The sequence below is a fragment of the Hemicordylus capensis genome, chromosome 2, assembly GCF_027244095.1.
Source record: "Hemicordylus capensis ecotype Gifberg chromosome 2, rHemCap1.1.pri, whole genome shotgun sequence".
NCBI lineage: Eukaryota > Metazoa > Chordata > Lepidosauria > Squamata > Cordylidae > Hemicordylus > Hemicordylus capensis.
Window position 1 is genome coordinate 230,647,854 of NC_069658.1, and position 26,287 is coordinate 230,674,140.

The 26,287-nt window shown below is 48.1% G+C and overlaps 1 protein-coding gene across 1 annotated transcript; it reads left to right on the forward strand.

Moving 5' to 3' along the window:
- On the forward strand, window positions 1-26,287 carry LOC128343827 (major histocompatibility complex class I-related gene protein-like). The gene is made up of 5 exons (XM_053293265.1): window positions 1-95; window positions 13,851-14,120; window positions 16,269-16,550; window positions 24,303-24,611; window positions 26,280-26,287. Exons 1-5 carry the CDS (start codon window positions 2-4, stop codon window positions 26,285-26,287), a joined length of 963 nt encoding a protein of 320 aa, XP_053149240.1. The 5' UTR covers window position 1.

Here is a 26,287-nt window from a genome sequence, read left to right on the forward strand (position 1 = left end):
GATGGTGGCTTGCTGTGGGCTCCAGGTCGAGATGGGGCTGCTTGAGTGGTGCCTGTGTCTGCTTCTCCTGGGGTCAGCTGCTGCCGCCACCGGTGGTGAGTGAGTGACTTGGGAGGCAGAGTGGAGGACAGGATTCGCACACAGACAAATGTGTGTGGAGCACGTACTTGCCGTGCAAAAATTGAAGGGGGGGGGAGACCGTGGGGGTGGCTCTCTCTTGCTCCAGGGGGAGCCTGTGCTTCTGCTGGTGGGGCCCCTCAGCTGAGTGACTCTGGGGGGCAAAGAAAGACCTCGCTCCCCCTGTGCTGGGCAGCATTTGTTGCACCCTTCTAAAGAAAAGAAAGATTGTCAAGTCAGTTTCGACCACAGAGCCATGTAGTTTTCTTGGTAGAATACAGGAGCGGTTTACCATTGCTATCTTTCAGCACTTTCCTATATCACTGCTAGGATTTGAACCAACAGCCTCCTGCTCTCTAGGCAGGTTGCTTCCCCACTGAACCATTAGGCGTCCTCAGGGGCGTAGCAAGGTCAGAGTGGGCCCAGAGACAAGATTTTAAAATGCCCCCCCCCATCATCACTGATGCCTATGGCAAGCACTGAAATTGCGCTCCTGTCCAAACATCTGGCACCCATCTTTCATATAACTTTACCATAATATCATCTCAAAAATACAAGGGGGCGGGGAGTAAGAGGAGTGAAGAATTAACACAGAAGGATAAACAGGCATGAGGCAACAAGAGTAAGGACCAAAGTTTGAGGTGTACAAAGAAAGAGCAGGTGTGTAACTGGCATTCCAATATGAACTTTTAGCACTTGTTGAACATAATGCTGAGACTCAATGCTCAATGTTTTCAGGAAATTGTCTATTTACAGGTGAAACTCGGAAAATTAGAATATCGTGCAAAAGTCCATTAATTTCAGTAATGCAAATTAAAAGGTGAAACTGATATATGAGACAGACGCATTACATGCAAAGCGAGATAAGTCAGGCCTTAATTTGTTATAATTGTGATGATCATGGTGTACAGCTCATGAAAACCCCAAATCCACAATCTCAGAAAATTAGAATATTACATGGAACCAAGAACACAAGGATTGAAGAATAGAACAATATCGGACCTCTGAAAAGTATAAGCATGCATATGTATTCAGTACTTGGTTTGGGCCCCTTTTGCAGCAATTACTGCCTCAATGCGGCATGGCATGGATGCTATCAGCCTGTGGCACTGATGAGGTGTTATGGAAGACCACGATGCTTCATTAGCGGCCTTCAGCAATTCTGCATTGTTTGGTCTCATGTCTCTCAACCTTCTCTTGGCAATGCCCCATAGATTCTCTATGGGGTCAGGTCAGGCGAGTTTGCTGGCCAATCAAGCACAGTACACTGTATACTTTTCGGAGGTCCGATATTGTTCTATTCTTCAATCCTTATCTTCTTGGTTCCATGTAATATTCTAATTTTCTGAGATTGTGGATTTGGGGTTTTCATGAGCTGTACGCCATGATCATCACAATTATAACAAATTAAGGCTTGACTTATCTCGCTTTGCATGTAATGCGTCTGTCTCATATATCAGTTTCACCTTTTAATTTGCATTACTGAAATTAATGGACTTTTGCACGATATTCTAATTTTCTGAGTTTCACCTGTATATCTTTCCAAAGAAGCAGAACTGCATGGACTCTGCCTTACTTTCTCCAGCTTCAAAGCTTTTTATTACTGTGATTAGCAGAGTAGGCAAAATGAAGGATCCACTATAGCCACAAATCCTACCTGAGAAACAGGTGACCTTGAGTTCTTAAACCTAGACCAGGAGAGGGGAATGGATGTGGAACAGAGCCTACAAACCCAGAGACTTGGTGTGGGGGGAGGATAAAAAGAAATCGTGCATATCTAAGGAGACTGATGCTGCAACTACCACCTAGTTCACCAGCATTCGCTATGTAGGCTAACACAGCAGGCTCACCTCACCCCAACGTATTTACATCATCTATTTTGTGGAGGAAGGGGCCATGGGCGTAACAATAGCGGGGGCAGGGGGGCACATGCCCCCGGCGCCACTCTGATTGATCACGTGGGTGGCACCAAAAAGTACCCCCGAAGATCCCCTGCCTTTTTCGGGGGGGGGGATTTTTTTTTTTTTTGAGAAAAAAAATTTTTTTTTAGTCAGCCCCCCTCCCCCTCCCCCGTCCTGGCGCCAGTTCCGGCACTGGGCGCCACGTTTGCCGTCCTGTTTGTAGTGCCTGCCTGCTTTGCAAATTGCAGCATCGGCAAGGCAGCTCTCAGTTTGTCTCTCTTCACACTCGAAACCCCGAGAGTCCTCTGACGCCAGTCGCGCATGCGTGTCTGGCCTGGGAGAGCTCGTTGCCTGCACGTGCACACACTTGCCGTGCGGTGCATCAGGCTGGAAAGGAGCGGACCGGGCAGGACGGAGGAAGGAAGGATTCGGCAGCCAGCCAGCGTAGGAGCAGGAGGACAAGCAAGGACGGAGCATTGAGCAAGGAAACAATAGGTGTGGGCTGGGGGAATCCAGCTGTGAGCCTGCCCCTGAGGGCTTAATTCAGTCAAACTGCATTAGTTAGTCCCAGCTTGATCTCTTATTCTGACTTAAAGAAATAGCTTCCTGAGTGAGTCCTTACTTGAGAATTGCATGAAGTGAATTATGTCGGCATTCAGTGCGCAGGCAAAGATACGTGGTTTGGTTCCACTGACCCTTCTGGCTCAGCGGGTTTGCTGGGTTGTTGCTGTTTTTGAATAAACTGAAAACCTGCTACGCCCGTCGCCTGTTAAGCCAGAGGGACCAAGTGAGGAGAAATGAGCCCGATGCAAAGCAGCAGCCACCGCCTCTCTGCAAGAGCTCCGGCTGGCTTCAGGCTCCGCGTTTCCTACTGAGGAGGCTTCTTTGTGTCAAGCAGCTCAGGGTCGCACCTGACCCCCTTTCCCGGCACGTGGAAACAGCCCTCCCCCCCCCCCCCCCGCCGGGCGCACACGCTCTGCCACCCTCTGCTGTGCAGCATCACCCCATCTGGCTGGCTCTCCCCACCTTTCGCCCTCCCTCCCTCCCTCCCTCCCTCTTTTCTTGTCTGACTTTCTTCCTTCCTCTCTCAATTTCTCTCTCTCTCTTCCTTCATTCATCTCTCTTTCTTTCCTTCTTTCTTTCTCTATCTCTTCCTTCCTCCCTCCCTCTCTTTCTGCCCCCTCTCTTTTTTCTTGTCTGACTTCCTTCCTTCCTCTCTCTTTTTTCCTGTTTTTCTTTCTCTATCTCTCCCTCCCACCCTCCCTCTCTCTCTGCCCCCTCTCTCTTTTCTTGTCTGACTTCCTTCCTTTCTTTCTCTTCCTTCCTCTCTCTCTCTCTCTCTCTCTCTCTCTCTCTCTCTCTCTCTGTCTCTCTATTTTATGCTTTTATGGTTCTGCTGTTCTACTTGGTTCTGGGTTTTTTTCATTGGTTTTCCATGATTTGTCAGTCACCCTGAGAATAGCTATTCTGAAGGTCAGGGCATACATTTTTTAAATACCAGTAAATAAATGACAAATATGTCAATGCTCACTAGGACATTTCAAAGCAGTGTTTTATGTGTTCCGTTTCCTTGTGAGAAAAGTATACTGGAGATGTATTGTGTAGGGCTGCCAAGTGGGGAAAGGACAGCTTTTTCTTTCCCTTGCATGACAAGCTGCACCTGCTGAAATTCCCTCTTCTCTGCATCTCTACAGGAGACCTGCTCTCTTTTCCATTTGGCAGCCCTAGTATTGTGTGTCTGAAATGTCAAAGGAGGGAAAAGACAACTACTACTTTTATCACAACATTGATTCCCCCAAAGCAACAGCACACCCTTGTTGCTTCTTGCAGGCAGCTTCAAAGGCTTAGTCTCCATTTGTCCTTCTTGTCCTCCTCTGCCCAACTCATTCCTGTAACTGGCACAGACAGATTTTCTCTTGCACCGGGTTAGTTGGGAAAGGGAATGGGGGACGGGGACGGGGATGGGGACGGGCTGTTCTCCTCAGCCACAGTTTGCCTGCTGCTGCCCAGCACCAGCTCAGCATAGAAGGGGGAAGTTTTCAGTTGTATTTCTTGCCACCAGTTTCCCTTTTTGCTCATTCAAGTCTTTACTCCCCTATAATCTAACCATGTTTTAACTGAAAAAGTTCAGGGGGGAGATGGGGGGATGTAGAACCTTGCTATCATAGCAAGGTTCCACATCCCCCCCCCATTTCCCCCACCCTGAACTTTTTCACTATGTAATGCATGCTAATTTAATTCTGTGCCATCATCAAAGTGGATTAGTTGCTTCAGCCCATCAGGAAAGTCTAAACCTCCACCAATTTAATTAACTAGACTGAAAATCAGATGAACAGTGAATAAAACTTTTATGGTTCAATTTTATGGAGCAATTAGTGATTATTTAAGCATGGTGCTGCCAAACAGTTTGTAAATAAAACTAGTAGCCCTTGAAAAAAATAGCTGGAATTAATTGTCGGTTGGGGCAGGGGGATAAAGTATATACTTCAACATTTAGAAGATCAAGTGAGTCTTTTTTTATGTTCACTAAAAAAAATATTGCAAGTGCAAAAAGGGAAATTTGCTTACAATTATGACTTATGATTCCATGTGGTTTCTTCCATGTCACATGGAAGAAACCACATGGAATCATCCTATATAATAAAAGGCTAAGTGAGTGGCCGTGGCTTTGGAACGTTGGGGATCTGCGTCCCTGCCTCCCTGGGCTGTTCTGGGCCTGCGCGAAGCGCAGGCCCAGAAGAGCCCAAGGGACACAGGACCTCAGACACCAGTGTCCCACAGCCACGGGCGGCCATTAGCCGGTGTGTGGCGGCGGGGGAAAGTGGCCGAGGCGGCGGCCGAGCCACCGCCTCAGCCATGAGCTGCGGCACGGCGAGAGGAGGCCGAGGCAACCAGAAGCGGCCGCCCTGAAAAAGGCGAGGGCAATGGCGGCAGGGGAAGACCGAGATGGGGGACAGGGAAGCTGGGCGAGGTGGCGGCGAAGCCGCCAACGAGGCCCCCGCCCGCTCACAGCCGCCGCCGCCTGCTCACCCGCCCTCCCAGCTGCCCAAAATCACCTTCCCCGCTCCCCCCCAAAAAAGATTAAGGGCCAAAATGGCCCATGAGAAGGTCGCCGCCCCCGCCTATCGCCCTCCCAGCTGTTGAAGACCACCTTACCCGCTCCAGCCCGAGGGAAAAGAGAGGAGCTCACGAGCAGAGCTCCTCTCTGTGCTAAGTCACTGCTCAAACTGCCGCTATGGACGCAAAGGACGCCTATTGCGTCCATTGCAACAGTATAGGCAGCAGCTTAACACAGAGAATAGCTCTGTTTCCGAGTTCCTCTCTTCTCCTTCGGGCTGGAGCGGGTAAGGTGGGCTCCGGCAGCTGGGTGCGCGGGAGGGCGATAGGCGGGGGCGGCCACCTTCTCATGGGCCATTTTGGCCGTTATTCATCCACCCCCCCCAAAAAAAAAAGTAAAAGCAAAATAAGGAAGAACAAAAACAGAGACAACAACAAAACAAAAAACAAAAAGAGAGAGGGGACAAGGTGGGGGGGAAGAGACAGAAAGAGAGAGAGAGAGAGACAGAAAAGACGGGATAGAAAGCTAGCGCCCGTTATCATAACGGGCTTAAAAATACTAGTAAGTCATAATTGTAAGCAAATGTCACATGGAAGAAACCACATGGAATCATAATTCATAATTGTGAGCAAATTTATTTTGAGTTGCTTGCACAGAAATAGGAACAGCTTAGTAAAAGCTAATCATTCTGGACGAGAAAGCTGAGTTACATACTTGGATGGAGAGAGTGCGTGTCAGATGTTGGGGGGGGGGGCGCAATTTCAGTGCTTGCCCCAGGCGCCATTTTCCCTAGTTACGCCTCTGGAAGGGGCATTACAAGAAGATCTTTAGCATTTCTTGTAATGCCCCTTCCTCCATCCTCTACAGGCTACACATCCCTCCTTGTGCCCTTAATTAACCTAAAGGAGGAGGAGGGACCGATTCCTTAACAAGGTTCAGCTTCCGAATCCTGGAGCCTGTTATGTTTAGCACTGCAATGGGGAGGGATTAGGGAAGTGGAGAAGGGAGACGGAGGAGAGAAAGAGAGAAGGCGCCGGGTGGAAGGAGGAAAGCTGTACCGGCTGGGGGGTGCTTTGCAGAAGCAAGTCTGTTAGGGGTTTTGGGGAGGTGGGGGGAGAAGTGGGCCATGCCCAGCCATGCGGGCGGATGCCGGATGGGCAGGCAGGGAGGGGGGAAGTCGGGAGAAGTGGGCCATTATGCCCATGCAGGCGAGGGAAGAAGCAGGTCAGGGTGGGAGGAGACAGTCACCCATGGGCAAGCATGCCTGGCGAAGAACAGTCAGCTAACCTGAGGGCTCCTGAGTCCTGCTGCTCATGTCTGAAGTTTGCTTGTGTTGTCTCAACTCTCGCTAGTCACTAACAACTAGCTCGATTCAGAATTTGGCGGCACAGGCTGCGATGGCGTCGTTCTCTTCCTTGCTCGCCGCGCGTGTTCCAGGCAGCAGCAGCCGAACTGAATGCACATGCTGCACCGCCAGCCAATGGATGGGGAAGGAGGAGGAGCCCACAGCCACGAGGCAAAACTTGAGTGGCAATGGGGAGCGGGAAGGGAGGAGAGACAATGAAATACAGACAGAGCTCCCGCGGAACAAGGAAGGAGGGAGGAAAATTGAAATAAAGTCATTCAAGGAAGCCTGGGCGGGTGCTGGGTGGGGGAAGCATGTGACATGTCTCTGCCCCCCCCCCAGGCAGGGCCCCCCGAGACATCCGCCTCCCCTTGCCCGATGATAGTTACGCCCCTGGGCATCCTGCACCCATCTGCCTGGGTGCAGGTACCTCAAGCCCTGGGTTTGCAAAATGGGGCTGGAGGGTTGGAGGCTCTCTGTCGCTCCTGGGAGCAGCTGCTGTCCTGCAGGGGGGCTGCTCTGGTGAGCACCTTCTGTGCATTCCTCCCCTTCTCCAAAGGTAGGGTGGGCAATGTGGACTCAAAAGAGGGAGCCCCACCAGCTTTGCATTTTACGGAGCAAACTTCTTTCGATTGTGTGTCCATATAACACTCTCTTTACACCATGTATGGGTTATTTTACAGTTGGCAGTGTAATCCCGCCTTTTGGGATTTCTTTAACTTTCCATATAAATGAACACAATCATAATAACGACTAAATCATTATCTTATTTATTATTCTATGTAACCCACTTTGCAAGCTTTGTTGAAAAGCAGTATATAAATAATAGTATAGTGGTAAATGATAAATTTGCACTTTAACGTTTCTTTAATTAAAGGCACACCTTACCTTTAATTCACTCATTATTCTGCTGTTTTACAGGGGAAATTATTTGGGGAGGGTTGTGCACTTGAATGAAATTTATCCCCCTTAAATCTATTTTCTTATTGCTTCTTATTTACAGCCCACACAAAGTTTGTTTTGTTGGTTTAGACTTGGTGATACTCCATGTTGTATGCCGTACTATGCTTTGCTAGTATAGTAGGGTTTTATGTGATAAAGTGAGATTTAAATATAATTTTCCTGTTGGTCACATATTTATCCTCTGGTTTGACACACTCTCACACACACCCACACCACCCACAATGTGCTTAGCAGAGAGGACAGGATTTGCATCCAGTCAAATGGGGTGTGTGTGTGTTTGTGAGAGGGAGAGAGCTGTAAGCTGTGTATTTCCTTCTCATGCAAAAACTGGGGGCAGAGATGCAGGCTCTTTGTTTTAAGCAGGGCCCTTTGCAAATCCCTGCTCCCCAACTTGTAGACATTCAAGCCTTTGGGGGCAAGGATTGCTTCATCATTCTTTCCTGCTATTTATTTATTTATTTATTTATTCGATTTCTATACCGCCCTTCCAAAAATGGCTCAGGGCGGTTTACACAGAGAAATCAACAAATAAGATGGAACCCTGTCCCCAAAGGGCTCACAATCTAAGAAGAAACATCTTCTTAGAGGTACTTAGAGGTAAACATCTGGAGGTACTGTGCTGAGGGTGGATAGGGCCAGTTACTCTCCCCCTGCTAAATAAAGAGAATCACCACATTAAAAGGTGCCTCTTTGCCATGTTAGCAGGGGTTTAGACAGGAAAGGGGGGGGCAGAATCTGTAGGGGAGGATGTAAAATGTGGAGGTGTGTCTACACCAGTAGGGCTGCTCCACTCCTCCAGCTGTTTTTGGACTACAACTCCCATAATCCCCACAATTCCTATATGGGCTACAATGACCAATAGTCAGGGATGATGGGAGTTGTAGGCCAACAGCTGCAGGAGGGCCGAGGTTGTGTAGTCCTGCTCTAGACAATGCATTTCCTGGGCCTGGAAAAAGTGGAGGAGCATTGGGGGTTCTTATCCAAAACTTCTGCAAAACTACATTCCCTAACTTAGGTAAGCACTCTGGGGCAGGGACCACTTTGCTGCTTGGTGCTATGCACTGCAGCCAGTCCTAGCCACATATAAAGAGGGTTTTGATTTATGTCGACGTATTACATTCTCTCTTTTCCTATCACATTCATGTCAACTGAGTAAACTTATGAGTAAACCTTGATCATTGTCTGCTGTTTTCCTGTCATTCAGCCCTCACTAACCTCACTGCCTGTTGCTATAAACTGGGTTTCTGCTAAATGGGACACATTTTAGTTTCTGTCTGCTTTCACCATAACTGCGCGCTATTTTCCACTGCTGTTATTAAGGACTGAAAATGGTTCATATTCTTGAGCCAGCCTGGAACTGGGTGCTGGAAGTAAGGGGAGGGGCCTTTTTTCTTTTCCCCTGGTGTGTGTGTGTGGGGGGGTGATGCCCCCCTCCAACTGTTGTCAGTCAAACGTGCCTTAGAGTTGGGCTCAGGTGCAATCTCTCCTCCCACTCCCAACTTCTGTGCTGTGCAGTTTAATGGGGTGTGCGGGGGTGGATGTGAGAGAAGGTGAGTGTTACTGTGTAGTGATATTCTCATTGCATGCACTGGGCACTATGAGTGTAGATCTGGGGACTTCCCAGCCAAAGCAGCGCCCTCTCCAAATCCCTGCCCCCTAACGTACATGTTTTCTATATAAGCCTTGGGGGTGACCTTTGAGCACCTTCAGTGAGGCAGCAAATATCCCTGTGTTACCTTGCTTGCTCACATACATGTATGCTACACATGTGCCCCTATGCTTTTAGGCCAAACTGGAGGGATTTACTCGGAACCACAACAATAACAAACAGCCGGAGCAGTGTAAGATAATGTTAGGGGACATCAGAGGAGAAGAGAGAATAATGGGATGTTGGAGCTGGAAGGAACCTTTGAAGATCTTCTAGACCAACTCCACACTCAGAGTAGGAAACTGTTACAGCATCTTTGACAAATGTCAGTTCAGCCTCTGCCTGAAACCCACCCCCCACCCCACCCACCCCCAGTGATGGAGAAACCACCACTGTACAAGGCAGGTTGTTCCACTGTCCAACAGCTTTTTCAGTTGGGACATTCTTCCTAACTGACCAGTCTAAAGCTGCTTCTTTGTAATGTCAAACCATTTGTTCTAGTCCTGCCCTTAGGGCAACAAAAACTCAGAGGCAAGGCTTTAAAAAAAAACACACAGGGAAATAAAGCTTATTTTCTCTAAAGCAGTGGCACAAAGTTAAAATGTGCTATTTGGCAGCCTTAGTATAATCTAGTGGAAATAGAATTCTGTCAGTCGTGGATGTTTATTTAACATCTGGGTATTTAAGAGAAGTCTTCTTCGTTATGTGCCCCACCACCCATTGAGGTCACTTGAGGAGGTCAGCTCGTCTGGTGACCACACGGAGACGGGCCTTCTCAATTGCTGCCCCGAGATTGTGGAATGCGCTCCCTGCTGAGATACGATCCTCCCCATCTCTGACTATTTTTAAAAAACATCTGAAGACCCATCTCTTCACCCAAGCTTTTTCAGCTTTTTAAATTTGTAGGTTTTAATTTTATACTGTTTTTAAATTGTTAGACTGTTTTAATCTTTTATATTTGTTTTAATTCTTTTTATGTCATTGTTAACTGCCCAGAGACTAAAGTTTGGGTGGTATATAAGTTAAATAATAAATAAATAAATAAATGTTTCATGGAAATTCTTAGTTTCATCCCTAGTGTAATGAATGTTCTGTGTCTCCTATCCCTCGAGCTGAACAGCCCATCTCTGTCCATAGATAATTGCTGAATAAATACACTGAATCAGACCAGGTACTAAAATTGCCCAAATGCCTCTCAAGCAGAAGCTCCCTCTCAGGGGCAGAATGTTATTCCATGTCTAAAGGAAATTTTAGATTCAACCTCTGAAGTCCTTCTTCCCTGCAGTTGCATTTATTAATTGTCGTTCCTGCTCCCAGTTTACGTGCACAGAAATAATACACTACTCTGGCCTTCCTTAAGAAAAGAGCTTGGCTTTTAAAATCCATGCCCATGATACAAGTCCTGGGTGATGCTCCTGGAAAAAGATACAAGGACTGAGGCTGTGGAGCAGCTTTTTAAATAAAAACTAGCTGGCCAGGCTGCAGAGCATCTTCGCCTCTAGTTCTCCCTCGTTCTCAGCCCCCCCTTTCCCTCTTCCACCCTCCAATGTTTTTACTCTCTGGCTAGCAGCCTGGCCAGCCGCTTTTTCTGTCTGCCCGTTCACTGGTCTGTCCATTGGCCTTATGTTCCCTGCCGCCGTCACTTTCCTCTCACCCTCCCCTCACTCGCGAACTCTTGCAAGAGCTGCCACACATGGGATTAGCGACAAGTACGTCTAGGAGAATTATATATAGAGATAAGAGTTGTGTTGAATAGAATGGCTAATTCCAGGAAACCCTGGGAATTTAGAGAAGTGGCTATGTGCAGTGTCTCTCCCTCTCCCCCCGCCTCCAAAAATCCCTCCCACCCGCTTTTAAATTTTGCAGCAGCTCATGTAAATCAGTTATGGCCAGAACTGGGGAGAAGGGCTGGATCATAGGAATTTGCTGCATGCTGAGTCAGACCCATGGTGCATCTAGCTCAGTGTTCTTCCTTGCAAGGCCTGGGACTCGGTGGTGGCCCCCATCAGCCCTAAGCGCAGCTCCCTGACTAATGGTTTATTGGGTCTATGTGATGCTTCGACCAAGAATTAATATTCTGCACAGTCCCCTGGCACTAGGACACTTCCATTCTCACCAGGTGGGACACCATGCACCATTCTCATCAGACCATTCTCCCTGGGCATTCTCACAATGCCTCATTCTCACTGTGCTTTGCCCAGTGCTGGCGAAGGGGGGGCTCTTGAGTCCCTGCACTATTTTGGAAGGTGTGCACAGGGTGCTGGGAATTGTAGTCCTTCTTAGTCCTTTCCTTCTAATAGCTCTTAAAAGAGGGCTCCATCTCTCTTAAAGGGCCCTCCCAGCACTGAGAAAAGCACAGTTCTGTGCGGAGGTCAGCATAATGGGAAATGGCTCTCACATTGAAGGTTTTTCGCCCGCTTCGAAAATAGTGAGGATCACTGATCTGGCTCAGTATTTCCTACTCCTACTGGCAGTGACTCTCCAGGCTCTCAATTTTCCAGTCCAAGCTAAGAGCAGCCAGGAGCTGTTCTTCAAGCACCCCCTACACACCTCCTACTAATACAAGAAAACAGAAAAACCAGTTTTCCTTGTCAGAACTGCTGGTGACAATTATTTTCCAACCAGAACAAAGCTAGGTAACGTTGTACAGAAGGTAGGAGGCACAGTTTCCCTCCATTTAAAAAGCAACGTTTAAAATCAAGTGGAGAGTGTTTGAGTATGCGGAATCCTTCCTCCGCATCACTGAAACCCACAACCACTCTCCAAATACATAGAATTGAGAGCCCTGGCCCTGCTCTCATTTTAGGCAATAAACCAGGGCTGTTCAACTTTGGCCCTCCTGGAGATGTTGACCTCCAACTCCCATAATCCCTGGCTATTGGTCACTGTGGCTGGGGATTATGGGAGTTGTAGTCCAAAAACAGCTGGGGGGCCTACATTGAGCAGGTCTGCATTAAACCATCACTGCTGCCTACTGAGTCACAGTGTGATTAACATGCACATGTTGGAGTGTATCAATTAGAATCATGATGCCCTGCTGGAACATGTGATTTCCCCCCACCCCCGCCGACCCATGCTTGAACTCTCTCTTTTTTTCCTCCAGGGTCTGTCCCATCAAAGTGAAGGAGGGCAATATCCAGCCCTTCCTAATGAGAAAAAAGTCCCTTGCAAAGAGTTAATTAGATTCTGACTTAATTAGATTCTGGGGGAAACTGGGAAATGAAAGTTGAAGGCACGGACATCCTTATGTAAATACACATTGGACACTTATCTATCTATCTATCTATCTATTTCATTTCATTTATTTATTTACTTTATTTATTTATTTACTTTATTCATTCATTCATTCATTCAATTTCTATACCGCCCTTCCAAAAATGGCTCAAGGCAGTTTACACAGAGGGATAAATGTTGCAGCTCCTGCAACCACAATGCACCAAACGCAATTGGGCTCCTGAGTAAGGTCTGGGAAGGTGGGGTGGGGGTCCTTTCTGCTTCACACATCTCACGGGCCTGCCCTGTGAGGAAGCTGCGGAAGCAGTTCCTTGCTGCTTTCTAGCCACTCTCCTCCTCTCCCCTTTCTTTACAAGGCTCAGCTGCTGCCTGGGCCATCCCCGGGGTTTTTAAAGCCCTTTAGCTTGCATCTCTTCCGGAATGGAGGGTGTGCATTCACGCATCAGGCAGATTGACCCCAAAGTCCCTGCGAACTATCGGGGAGCACACCACACACAATGTGGGCTTTTCACTGTGCATTAGCAATAGCAATAGCACTTACATTTATATACCGCTCTATAGCCGAAGCTCTCTAAGCGGTTTACAATGATTTAGCATATTGCCCCCCCGCATTCTGGGTACTCATTTTACCGACCTCGGAGGGATGGAAGGCTGAGTCAACCTTGAGCCCCTGGTCAGGATCAAACTTGCAACCTTCTGGTTACAGGGCGGCAGTTTTACCACTGCGCCACCAGGGGCTGCGCCACCATTAGTGTAGCCGATTTATATACGGGGTTAAAGAATCCATTTTTTGCGTCATTTTTTTGGGACAACTTTGAGTGTGCAGTAAAGGCTTGCAGTAAACTTACGGTAAAACCTGCTGTGTGAAGAATGCCAAGCTCCCTCCCTCCCTCCTTCCTTCCTTCCTTCCTTCCTTCCAGTCTGAAGAGTGGATCTGTGTCTGGGTTCAGCTGTGAGTTGCATGTGAATGTTGTGGTGGCACCCCATTGGGTGCCTCTTCCTCATCTTTCACGTACCTCTTCCTCATTACATGAGCCTCTTCCTCACATTTCAGTGCAGCATAAGCCAGTGGAGGCTAGCATGAGATGCACATCACTCTTTCCTCCTCCTGCCAGAAGCATGCAACTGGCCACTCTTCCTCCCCACCCCTTTACCCTGGAGCAGGAGGAGACAGTGGCTGTCACGGCCAGGGAGGGAAGGGGGCAGAGAGAAGGGATGTGTGTGTGTGTGTGTGTGTGTGTGTGTGTGTGTGTGTGAGAGAGAGAGAGAGAGAGAGAGAGAGAGAGAGAGAGAGAGAGAGGGTGGGCAGGGTGCAAGGCAGGTAGGAAAGTAGAATGGTACCCATGGCTAAACCCACCCACACATGCCACCTTGTTACACCTCACCTGGCTCCATGGAATGGTCAGCCTTGAAGGAGGAGCTGTTGGTAGCCTCCCCTCTGCCACTGGTGCTGTGGCTCCACATTCCTCCTCCTGAAAAGGGGTGAGAGCTTTTGGAGGGTTGTGGGCTCTTTGTAGGACTGTGGTTTGGGGTTCCCTAGGCTGCAGACTCCCCCTGACTATGCCCTCCTCACTTTCCTTCCAGGCTCCTCCTCACATTCCCTGCACCACTTCTACCTGGGGGTCTCAGAGCCCGTCCAGGGTCTGCCCTGGTTCACTCAGCTGGGGTATGTGGATGACCAACTCATTACTCGCTATGACAGCAGCACAAGGAAGGACCAGCCACAAGTTGCCTGGATGGAGAAGGCGGAGGATGCCCAGTTCTGGAAGTGGGAGACCCATCATGCTTGGGATGCTGAATTATTTTTCAGGCAGGCTCTCCTGACCCTGAGGAGTCGCTACAATCAGAGTGGAGGTGAGTAGAGGGGAAGAAGGCATGGATTTGCACCCACATATTTCTCCCCCTATGGACAGGAGGTGGGGAGAAGAAACTGCAGACTGGGGGGGAAGGGGGGGTCAAAGAGGTACAGAAGTGGTGAAAGGGCTTCCTGAGCCCAAATCCATCCAGAGGTACTCAGCCTGGCTTCAAGAGGGGCCAGGAGGAATTTAACCAGGAATCGCCCCATGTGCCAACCCTACCCCCCACAGTCGCTCACATGGATGGAAACAAGTGTGGATGGAAACAAGAAGCACACTGACAGCAAACACCAGAGGAATTGCTCACCCCATTCATCTAGTGAGTCAGATCATGCTTCACCTGATCCCATCAGGAGTTTCAGGTGCATGAGAGATCAAGTGGGAGCTCCCCTTCTCCCTCCTCATTGTACTCCTGAACCAGAGGAGCCCGGAGGCCAAACAGCCAATCTCCAGATCCTCCCAGTTTAGCAACAGAGCCTCAGCCTTTGCAACCAATATCTGATCTCAAAGACTCAGTCCCAAGAAGTCAAATCCTGATTATAAGGTTGCCATCTCCTCCCGGATTTGTGGGTAGTGCCCAGATTTTAAGCAAGGGGCCCAAATTCCCAGCTTTCGTTAAAAAGTAAAGAAAAGAAAAACTCCTTGTAGAAATGGAGTTATGGAGCAAAACATGGGATCACTATTCTGCTCAACCTGGACTTCAGTTAAGGCAGGTAAAGCACAGGAGGCTGGCTGGGAGAGATTCACAATAAGTCACCCCCCTGAGGAATGTTGTCTTTGTTTTTTTCAGCAGGGGATCTCTGTAGGGCAGTTGAGAGGATAGCTTGACTTGGATGTAAATCACTGCCTACCTGTATATTGTAATGTTTAAGGTTTGGGGCTTTAATAGTGCAATTCCATTCTATGCATGCCTACTTGGAAGTACCATTGGTTTCAATCCTAATTTCTCCCAAGTAAGTTGTATAGGATTGCAGGCTAACTGAAAAGCTCAGCATTGTTTTTATTCTTGTTCTGTTATTGCTATTAATATCACAAACTTCGTGTAGTCTTCATTTATTGTCTTGGTATTTTCTGGTAAAAAATTATTTTGCTCTGGTAGATATCCAGAGCAAATACAAGTCAACTGGTTAGTGCATCAGTTAATTTGCATGATTTGCATATCATACAAATTAGGGTGCCCAGATTTGGAGAGCTTGAAACCCTCTCTGATGAGGAAGTGGAATTCTCTTCTGCATAGATGAGCAGGCTGCTCATACATGGGGAGTTCCCACTACTACTGAACAAGGCACACCAAGTGATAAAACATAAGAACAGCCCTGCTGGATCAGACCCAAGGCCCATCTAGTCCAACATCCTGTTTCCCACAGTGGCCCACTAGATGCCTCTGGGAAGTCCACAGGCAGGGAATGAAGGCATACTCTTTCTGTTGCTGTTGCTTCCCTGCAACTGGTATTCGGAAGCATCCTCGAACACAGGTACATAACAAGCTGCCATATACTGAATCAGACCATTGGTCTATCTAGCTCAATATTGTCTTCACAGACTGGCAGCGGCATCTCCAAGGCTGCAGACAGGAATCTCTCTCAGCCCTATCTTGGAGAAGTCAGGCTGGGAATTTGAAACCTTCTGCTCTTCCCAGAGAGGCTCCATCCCCTAAGAGGAATAACTTACAGTGCTCACACTTCTAGTCTCTCATTCATATGCAACCAGGGCAGACCCTGCTTAGCTAAGGGGACAAGTCATGCTTGCTACCACAAGACCAGCTCTCCTCTGAACCAGAAGGTAACCTATATCCATCAAGACTAATAGCCATTGACAGACCTGTCCTCCAAGAATGTGTCCCTTTTAAAGCCATCCAAGCTAGTGGCCATCACCACATCCCATGCAGAAAATTCCATCGATTAAGTATGTACCACGTTTTCTCATTTTTATCCTGACCTTCTAAGGAATCTCAAAGGGGGATGGAGATGGGAAATCTTTAAACACCCTGAAGAGATGCATCTCCTCACATGTCACTTTTGTTATTCTTATGGTTTGGAGGGGGAAGCATCTGCAAAAAATCCAGTAATCAAGAGTTGTGGGTTTCAAGGGGTAGAGGTCTGTCATGCTGCAGCTCTGATGATCCTGCATTGTGTGTCATTTTCAGGGCTTCATACCTGGCAGTGCCTGCTTGGCTGTGAGCTGAGCAAAGATGGGAAGCAGAAAGGAAGGTTTATGCAGTGCGGCTATGATGGGAGGGACTTCATCAGCCTGGACAAGGAGACCTTCACCTGGACGGCAGTCAATGATGCGAAGGCTCCACTGACCAAGAGGAAGTGGGAGGCTGAACCAACCATTAAAGGGATATGGAAAGGCTACCTGGAGAAGAAATGCTTTCAGAGACTGCAAACGTACCTTGACTATGGGAAGGAGACTTTGCTAAGGACAGGTGAGGATGGGGGAGGCAGCTTGTGGGGAGAGGGTGGCAGTTGCTCCAAATGATGGTACACTTGAAAGGACTGAACTGTGGTGAGTACTTATTTGGAATGGTAAAGTGTTTTTTAAAACACATGTGGTCTCATAGCAGCCTGTTTATGACACGTTTCCCAAGTTCAAATCCCCATTCAGCCATGAAACTAGCTGGGTGACTCTGGGCCAGTCACTTCTCTCTCAGCCTAACCTACTTCACAGGGTTGTTGTGAGGAGAAATTCAAGTATATAGTACACCACTCTGGGCTCCTTGGAGGAAGAGCGGGATCAAAAGTGTAAAAATAAATAAATAAATAAATAAAATGTAACAGAAATCTGTCAGGCGCATAGTAATGGTGGATGTATTGCAGACCTGCTGAATTTCTGTCGGGACACTTACTATATAGATGGCATCTGGGGGAAGCACTCTGCCTTGCAGAGATGCATCAGACAGAAATTCAACAGGGGCTATATCTAGCAAGTAACTAGGGAAGCTACACCTATTAAATTCCTTCCTGGATGCTTCCCTCCTCAGTCGAATGTTGAGCTGGCAAAATGTGGGGGCAAGGAGCCTAATTTGTAAAGCTCGTGTAATATAGGAGACTGTACAAAATCTTTATTACGTACATGGCACAGAAGTTAAGGTAGTTGCCTTAACTTGCAAGTTCCACACCCAGTCAGAGCAGCCAGGAGTCAAAGGAGCTTCTGTCTCTTCCACATCTCTTTGCTTGGTTTACTAAAATAAATGTTAAGTGTCGTAAGAAAAAAAGTTGTGAGTTAAGGAAGGAACTGAAGGGTGGTGATAATTCTAGACCAGGAAAGAGCAGTGTTTCCATCGTCCCTCCCTTGGAGGGAATAACCCACATTTCCCTGACCTGTGTCCAGTTTATTCACTTGTGAAGAGTACAGAGTATGTGACCACAAAATACCTTGGACAACTTGGCAATACCTTGGCATGACTTGTCCCCTTTGCTAAGCAGGGTCCACCTTGGTTTGCATTTAAATGGGTAATTACATGTGAGTGCAATAAGATACTCCATAGCTCAATGGATGTGGGAAGAGATCTGGTCTTGTGGGAGCAGGCATGACTTGTCCCCATAGCTAAGCAGGGTCTGCCCTGGTTGCATCTGAATGGGATACTTGTTGTGTGAGCACTGCAAGATATTCCCCTCAGGGGATGAAGCCGCTCTGGGAAGAGCAGAAGGTTTCAAGTTCCCTCCCTGGCAGCATCTCCAAGATAGGGCTGAGAGAGATTCCTGCCTGCAACCTGGGAGAAGCCGCTGCCGGTCTGTGAAGACAATACTGAGCAAGATGGACCTATGGTCTGACTCAGTATATGGCAGCTTCCTACATTCCTATGTTCATATGATGAGTATCTGTGTGCTGAAGGTCTCAGATTCACTCCCAGTCATCTCCAGGTAGGGCTGGAAGAGACTCCTGCCTGAAACCTTCGTGAGTCACTGCTGCTAGTCAGTGTAGACCAGTATTTCTCAATGTTTTTGGAGTCCTGCACCAGTACATTCTTTGTGTGCAGTTTCCCGGAACAGCAGTTAGTATAGGGGTCACCCCCCACCCCCACCCCAACCCCAGGCCCCCAAAAACAATTTTGGGCTGGTAGGGGCTGTTGGGAATTCTCTCTGGTAAGAGATACCCTTCTAATATAGCAGAGTGCACAGAGGCACAACACAGCGGAGTCTGACCAGGCATGCATGTATGCTGAGAGTGAAATATCTTGGACCCAGTTCCTGTTTTCAAATCAATTTGAGTATTTATTAGTGAACTCCATTCTAGATAGTAAAGTGGAGAGATAGGATCTCTAATTTATGTAGCTAGCTGGATGCAGATGGATGCATCTCTGCACACATGGTGCAGGGAGAGAGGAGCTCGCATGTTGCAAGGGAGAAGGAAGGGAAGGGAAAGGATGGGAAGAGGAAGTGGCAGGCAGGCAGGAAGTCCCTAAGAATAGCAATCTACATTCCAAAGGGATAGTGTCAGAGCAGTAGAGAAGGGATGACCAATGTCTTGACTCCTCTAGCCCTCTGACTCACTAGTCTGTCCCTCTCCGTCACTGAGCCATGAGTCAGCGCAGAATCCTTCACTTCCAACAGAGGCTACCACTGGGAGCTCTCCAGAGCTCATTTCCAGGCAGCCCTCGTTGCTGGATAATGTTCATCTGAGGAAGCTAAATTAATGTTATCCAGCAATGAGGGCTGCCTGCCTAGAAATGAGCTCTGGAGAGCTCAGGCTCCGTGGATCCCAGGCCCCACCCCTCTACGTGTGAGGGACCGGTACCCTCATGGACCGGTACCCAACAGCTCACGGATCGGTGGTTGTGAAACACTGGTGTAGACAATACTGAGCTAGATGAAGCAATGGTCTGACTCAGTATAAGGCAGCTTCCTGTGTGGCTTGACAAATTAGAAACTAAACTAAACTAAACTAAAAATATCAAAAGATTTGTATCACCTTAAAAATAGAAAACACCACGAGGCTGTTCTCATGAGCAGCCCTACCCAGACTTAGTGTGAAGTACCAGAATCGAGGCCAATCCCAGCACTGCCTCTCTGGGTAGCTCAGGAATTTCCCCCGGCCTTTTACCTGGGTAAAAGGGTATGAGTGCGCCCTTTTTGCGCCAGTTTGAGTTATTTGGCCACCATTTTGAGGCCCGTTTTCCCAGGAAGAGCTAGTCTATCAATTGGGATAACCAGGTAAATCAGCTGTCTGCTCCGGACTTAGCCTGAGGACTGGTCTACCTGGGTCAACCAGTCCTCTGAGGCGGGCTGATGCACCAAGTCCAGAGTGGAGGACTGATCTACCCACTGATCCCAATTGGTAGACCAGCTCTCCCCAGAAAAAAGCATCATTTTGAGGCCTGTTTCCTCAGAAAAACAGGCATCAAAATGGTGTTCAAATCTCCCAAATCGATTTAGGTCAAATTGGGGGTAATTCTCGGCCCCAAGTCAGGGTCGAATTTCCGAATCACCCAATTTGACCCAAAGGGTGACTCAAACTGCACACCACTAGTTCTGACATAAATCATTCCCTACCAGCCAGAAGTCAGAAAAGCTGACTGACAGGTATTCTGTCCAACTGCCAGCAACCCCCAGTCATATTATCCCACAGGATCCCTCAGAGGCTTGATGGCATGATCAGGTCTGCAGCTGTTGCTGGGTGCATATTTTCCTAAAGGTTTGCTGCAATGCCTTATTTTGGGGCAGGGGTAGATATATGCACCTTTGGCCCTTACGTCTGCAGCACTAGCAGGCTCCTGTGCACTAACAGCCCCCCTCTCTGCCCCCAGCTTCCGCTCCTTCCATGGGGTTGCCTTCTCCTCCCAAACAAGGCTGAAAACAATTATCTAGCATGTTTGGTTTTTGTGGCAGAAGTGTTCTGTCCACAACACTTTCTGCAGCCTTCCCCTCCCTCCTTCTCCCCCTCCCTGCTTTCCTACGGCTGCAGCTGTGAGGATTGCTTTGAGAAGCACAACCGCTTTGAGAACGTTGGTTGAAGAGCAGCATATATAAATATCCATAGTAATAGTAGACCAGCCAGCTCACCTTAAGTGGTGCAGCAGGGAAATGCTTGACTATCAAGCAGAAGATTGCCACTTCGAATCCCCACTGGTACTATATCGGGCAGCAGTGATATAGGAAGGTGCTGAAAGGCATCGTCTCATACTGCGCGGGAGGAGGCAACGGTAGGGGAAGACAACAGAAAAGAGTTGTGGTGTTAGCCAGAGGTGTTCCATCAAATAACACCATCAGAAAGGTGTTGTGGTGTTAACCGTCTAGGGCAGGCCTGCTCAACTTCGGCCCTCCTGCAGGTGTTGGCCTATAACTCGCATAATCCCTGGCTGTGGACCACTGTGTCCGGGGATTATGGGAGTTGTAGTCCAAAAACAGCTGGAGGGCCAAAGCTGAGCAACCCTGATCTAGGGGCATCATTAGGGGGTGGCCCATGGGGCATTTTTATTTATTTATTTAAAATATTTATACCCTTCCCTCCACTACACAGCCTCACACAACATCAACAACACCAATACAGTGTAAAGTAAAAGATTAATAAAGTTAAACTAGTTAAACAAAGAAAACCATATGTCTCTGTGGTCGCCAGGAGTCCACTGACTCGACAGCACACCTTTACCTTTAGTTAATACCAGGCTAAAGACGCATTTAAGATTACAAATCTTAAAAGTTTTATAATAAAAGTTATTGGTAGAAAGCAAAAAACTGAACTGGAAAACCTACCAGATATAAGCAGTAGATAAAACATTTAAAAGCCTCTTTTTAAAGAAGTGTTTGTAATTATCTCTTGGCCTCTCCAAGATAGGACTGAGAGAGATTCCTGCCTGTAACCTTGGAGAAGCCGCTGACAGATCTGGCCTGCAGGGACTTTCTTGCTGGCCCCAGCAGTGGCCCAAAGTACTGTGGTGCCTGAGGTGAGGTGCAAAATGCCACCTTGCCCCATGGACTTGGTGGGGTCATCCCCCTTTCAGAATTTATTTCTGCAAGCATTGAAAGTGCATGGGGGACAGGGAAGAGGAAAAGTTGCCAGGAGCCTCCTCTTACGTTCTCATGCCATGGGTAACTAATAATTGCTTTCATTAATATTGTTAATGAGTAACTAATAAGTGCTTTTATTAATATTTTTAATAATTTATCTCGTCCCCTGCATACCAAGTCATGTTTGGTTCCAGCCTACCAGGGTATTTGACTTGTGCACCCCTAGTGTAGACAATACTGACCTAGATGGACCTATGGTCTGACTCAGTATATGGCAGCTTCCTATGTCCCTAATGGGTTTTTTTTAAAACACGGAAGGCATGAGTCCCCAGTGAATTGCCATCTCCCTTCTCCAGGACCTCTTTCAGAAGGGAAGTGCAGCCGTGGAGGCACCTGCACAGAGCATGGGAGAGAGCTCCTAGCCCCACCATCTGGCTCTCTGTTGCTTCCTCCTTCACAGGTGCTGCATTATAATATTAGATGCCTAATTATTCCTGGGTGGGGGGCATGATTGATTTTAGTTATCAAAAGTGGGGCTGTGGGCTCAGACCCCAGATCTTTTAACTACCTAGCAGTACCCTTGGTTCCATGATGCCTTTCTGTAACCTTGCCCTTCTCCCCTCTCCCTCTCACTGCTTCTCCTAGGCAAGTAGGAGGGGGTGAGGAAGGAAGCCGTGGTGAAGCTGTGGGTGCTCAAGCTTCCTGCCTCCTTTGCATGAACCAGAAGAGTGGGTGGGTGCAAGGTTTGAAAAGTATGCAGGACCCTTTTTCAGCACCTGGGTGTGTGCTGAGCCCCCTCCCCACCTGCCCAGGGAGAAAAGGTGAGCCTGGAAAGGCTGGACAGTGTGAGGGCAAAAGGAAGGTGACAGCATCTAATGGTCATATTTGGAGGTAGAGCGTGGGGCTCTCCAATGAAGTGTGTTGGCACAGTTTGCCAGCTGTGTTGATTCCCTTGTAATCGGTGCCAACAGAAGCCTTTTTTGCATTGTCTGCTGGGTTTTCAGTTGAAGGAGTTCTCAAGGGTGGAAGCCAAAAGGGACCTTTCCTATTGCACTCTTCTCCACCCACCACCCAGTTCTGCCAGGACAAATTTATGGCAGAACAAATTGCTTTCTGATGAAAGGAGATGGAATGAAGGTATAGCCAGATGCAAGACTGGCCTCTCAGTGCTGGTCAGACATGCTTACCCGAAGCTACTTTCCACTGATTTCGCTTACAAGGAAGCAAGTATGTTTAGGCCATCTTAAAGAAGAAATTCCTTAAGGAGTTGAGCAGACAGTTATAACTTGCAAAAACAAAATTGCCTATCAATAGCTGTATGTATGAATGCTTGCGGATTTCAGTCCAAAGGTTACAGGGCAGGTTATGATTTTGAACAGAAAATATTTGAAAGGCATGGAACAATAGATGGCTCTATTGTTCAATTGATGGCTGGAGAAAAGTGAATCAATCAGGAATAATTTTGAATATTTGGAGAAATAAAAAAAATCTAGGTGGGCTGGTCTCAGAGCATCTGTGCCTCCGCTGCCCGAATGGCCCGCTTCCCCACCCCTGCCCGGCCCGCTTCTCTCCCCTCCCGCACGCCACGGCTTCTGGCTGGTGGGCCAGCCAGCTAGCCAGCTTGCTTGGGGCTGGCCCACCACCTCCTGCTCCCCGCCAGCCAGCCCGCCTATTTTCTCCCCCGTCCCCAATGCAACTGCTTGCAAACTCTCACAAGAGCTGCCACACATGGGATTAGTGACGGGTATGTTTAGGAGAAATAAATATACAGATACTACTCAAAAAGGTTGTTCTTATGACCAGAGTTACTTGGCTAGGGGAGGGTTAACACAGGAAGCTCTGTACTTTTGTGGCAATGGAATCCTCCCAACAGAGCAGATCCATGCCTGGGTAGCCCAGAGTCCAGTGGCCCAGATCTGGCAGCTAATGGCCCTTTTAATCACAGAGTTGGGGAGAGAGGGGGGCCAGGCAGAGCAGAGCTGCTGCAGTACTGAGGGCAGCAGCTCTGCTACTCACACATTGCATTGTGGGATCTTGGAGGACCCAGCACGAGCTTTCGCCCTCCCATCTGGGCTCTGGAGCTCACTGCCATGCTGTTCGTGTGGGCGCATGATTGGCAGAGCCCATTCGAAGCTCACATCATGTGGGAGCAGCGAGGTAGGTGCCTTCCTTCCCTTCTGCTCCCCCGTGTGGTTGTGAGAACAACCTTAAAGATTCATCGACTCTTAATGTTAAACTTAATTATCTTTCCAAATCAGTAGTAGTATTTCCCTAATGTTTGTGCTTATCTAGTACAGGGATTCTCAACGTTGGGTCCCCAGATATTATTGGACTTCAACTCCCATAATCCCCAGCCCCAGTGGCCTTTCGTTTGGGGATTATGGGAGTTGAAGTCCATTAACATCTGAGGACCCAACGCTGAGAATCCCTGATCTAATATATGCTGAATTCAGTTCAGTTTATTTTGTATTCACTGCAGCTATTCATATACTTATCAAATGCCCAAAGAGATATAATATTTTAGTTTGATCTTAAATTGCTTTAGAGATTTATCTTCAACCTTCAGGTTGTGCCCCAGAATTACAGTGGAGACCAGTGTTCTGACTGGAACGTGTATACCAAGAGGTGGGGAAAGGCAGTTCTGAGTTGTGCTATTGAAAGTAAAGAGCTACTTCACATTTCAACGTGGCAGTCATGTTTACAACAGTTGCACAGGTGTAACCCCATTTTGCCCATACGAAAAACATTGTTTGCCAACCATTAGCTGCCTGTCAGCTCCCCTCTACCCTGCACCCCAGTCCCAGTGGCCACCAGCTGCCACTGGAAACTGGGCATTAACACACCCCAGCTGACAATGGAAGGAAAGAAAGGATTGGCTTTTGGAAACGATGACTCTTGATTGGTCAAGCAGAACTACTGTCAAAATCAGCCAGTTTCCACCTTATTCCTTCAGTTAATACAGGAATCATAATCAGTTCAGCCATGGAGGCCTGGAAATATTTACCCGAAACCCATGAAAGAGCTCATTAAAAAAACTGCTAATTACTGCCTTTAGGAATATTCAATGTAAGGACAAAAGCTGGGATATTCCTCCTTTGGAGGCTATCTCTTGGGGATGCTATGGTTTCCAACATACCAGATGGCCATGTGATGTACCTTGCTTCTGTTAAAGTGCAATATCCAACCAACAGTGAGTGTCAGTGTTAACATCAATGGTGCCACTTTCACAGAGCCCCCATTGGTGAAAGTGATACACAAGGCAGCCTACGAGGGCCGGGAAACTCTCCTCTGTCGAGCGGATAGCTTCTTCCCCAAGGAGATCGATGCCACCTGGAGGAAGGAAGGGGAGGTCTGGGAGCAGGAGACCTTCCATGGAGGAGTCACTCCCAACTCAGATGGGACCTACCACACCTGGCTCAGCATTGAGATTGACCCCAAAGAGAGGAAGCTGTACCAGTGTCATGTGGAACATGATGGTCTGTGGGGGCCTTTGGACTTGGCCTGGGAGCAGCCTGATGAGAAACCTCACAGCAAGGAAGGTAAGGCTCTTTTGAGGAACAGCGTGGTCGAATATGAGAAGCAATTTTTCTTTCAAGGAGGGAGGAAGATGCGGCCCCCTCAGCAGCATTACAGGCTGTAATAACCCATGCAGAATCATGAACATGTTTTGGGTGTCAAGGCTGGGGCCAGAGGGGCATTGGAACCCTTGCTGATGTTGTGAGATATCCAACAAAAGCCACAAAGAAATGTCATGTAGGGTCCTAACTGCAATGGCAAAGTCTGTCTTTTTTCTTTTAAGCATAAAAGGTTCCTTGGCAGAAGCAGGCAAGACAGATGTGCCGCCTGTCTCCATGCTGATGCAGTTTTCCTTCCCAAAATACACCAGGGAAGGATGCGTCTGCCAAAGAACTTTTTTAATGCTCAAAAAGCCAAACTACAGTAACCCATCAGATTCTGTATGGGTTTTGGGAGTGCAGTAGATGATGTAACCACACACACACACACACACACACACACACACACACACAGAGAAGGCTGAGGGGCAGGGTGTGGCTGCTGGTAGGAGAGAAGAGAGTGACCCTGAGAACAAATGGAGGCCCTTCCTGACACAGGGGAGGAAGGGAACGTCAAACAGTATTCCTGGGTGTGGGGTGTGCAATAAAAGGAGAGGAGAGCTGGTCTTGTGGTAGCCAGCATGACTTGTCCCCTTAGCTAAGCAGGGTCCACCCTGGTTGCATATGAATGGGAGACTTGATGTGTGAGCACTGTAAGATATTTCCCTTAGGGGATGGAGCCGCTCTGGGAAGAGCATCAGAAGGTTCCAAGTTCCCTCCCTGGAAGCATCTCCAAGATAGGGCTGAGAGAGATTTCTGTCTGCAACCTTGGAGAAGCCACTGCCAGTCTGTGTAGACTAGGGATTCTCAACGTTGGGTCCCCAGATGTTGTTGTACTTCAACTCCCATAATCCCCAGCCCCAGTGGCCTTTGGTTGGGGATTATGGGAGTTGAAGTCCAATAACCTCTGGGGACCCAACATTGAGAATTCCTGGTGTAGACCATACTGTGCTAGATGGACCTATGGTCTGACTCAGAATATGGCAGCTTCCTATGTTCTATGATCCAAAACAAACCCATGATATGATGTCACAACAGGCCTTTTTAAGTAAAAAAATAAATCGATAGCTTCCCTCAAGGCTTAGAAAGATGGGTTTCCATGAGGAAGTGGGGATTTTGCAGGAGCAACACTCCCAAGACTCAGGGGTGGAGCTCCTCTTTGTATGGAGACAGCCCTTGGTTCAGCCCACAGCAGATCCTGCCTGAGTCCCTGAGGAGCCACTCTACCCCTCTGAGCCAACACATCTTTGTCCCATTTCAGACTCACTGTTTTGGGTGATGATTCCGTGGGCATCCTTGCTTGCCATGGTCCTTATTCTATTGGCTGTGACATTCCACTGCATTGGTAAGTAAGCTCTGAATGATTTGGATGGGCTGTCTGTGTGTCTGTGATATTCTGAGACCATGAGCAGACTTTTCTGCTGCTCTCCCTTCCCTTCTGGCCACTTTCGTCAGCTTTGCCACGTATAAGTGGAGTATGTGAGTGATGGGCAACCATCTCAAAGACAGGGGATCTTCCAATGGATTCTGTGGGGAAAGTGCTGTTAGGAATAACAGGTGCCAAGAGACCTTGCGAGTTCTCCTTCCCTGCAGGTTACTAG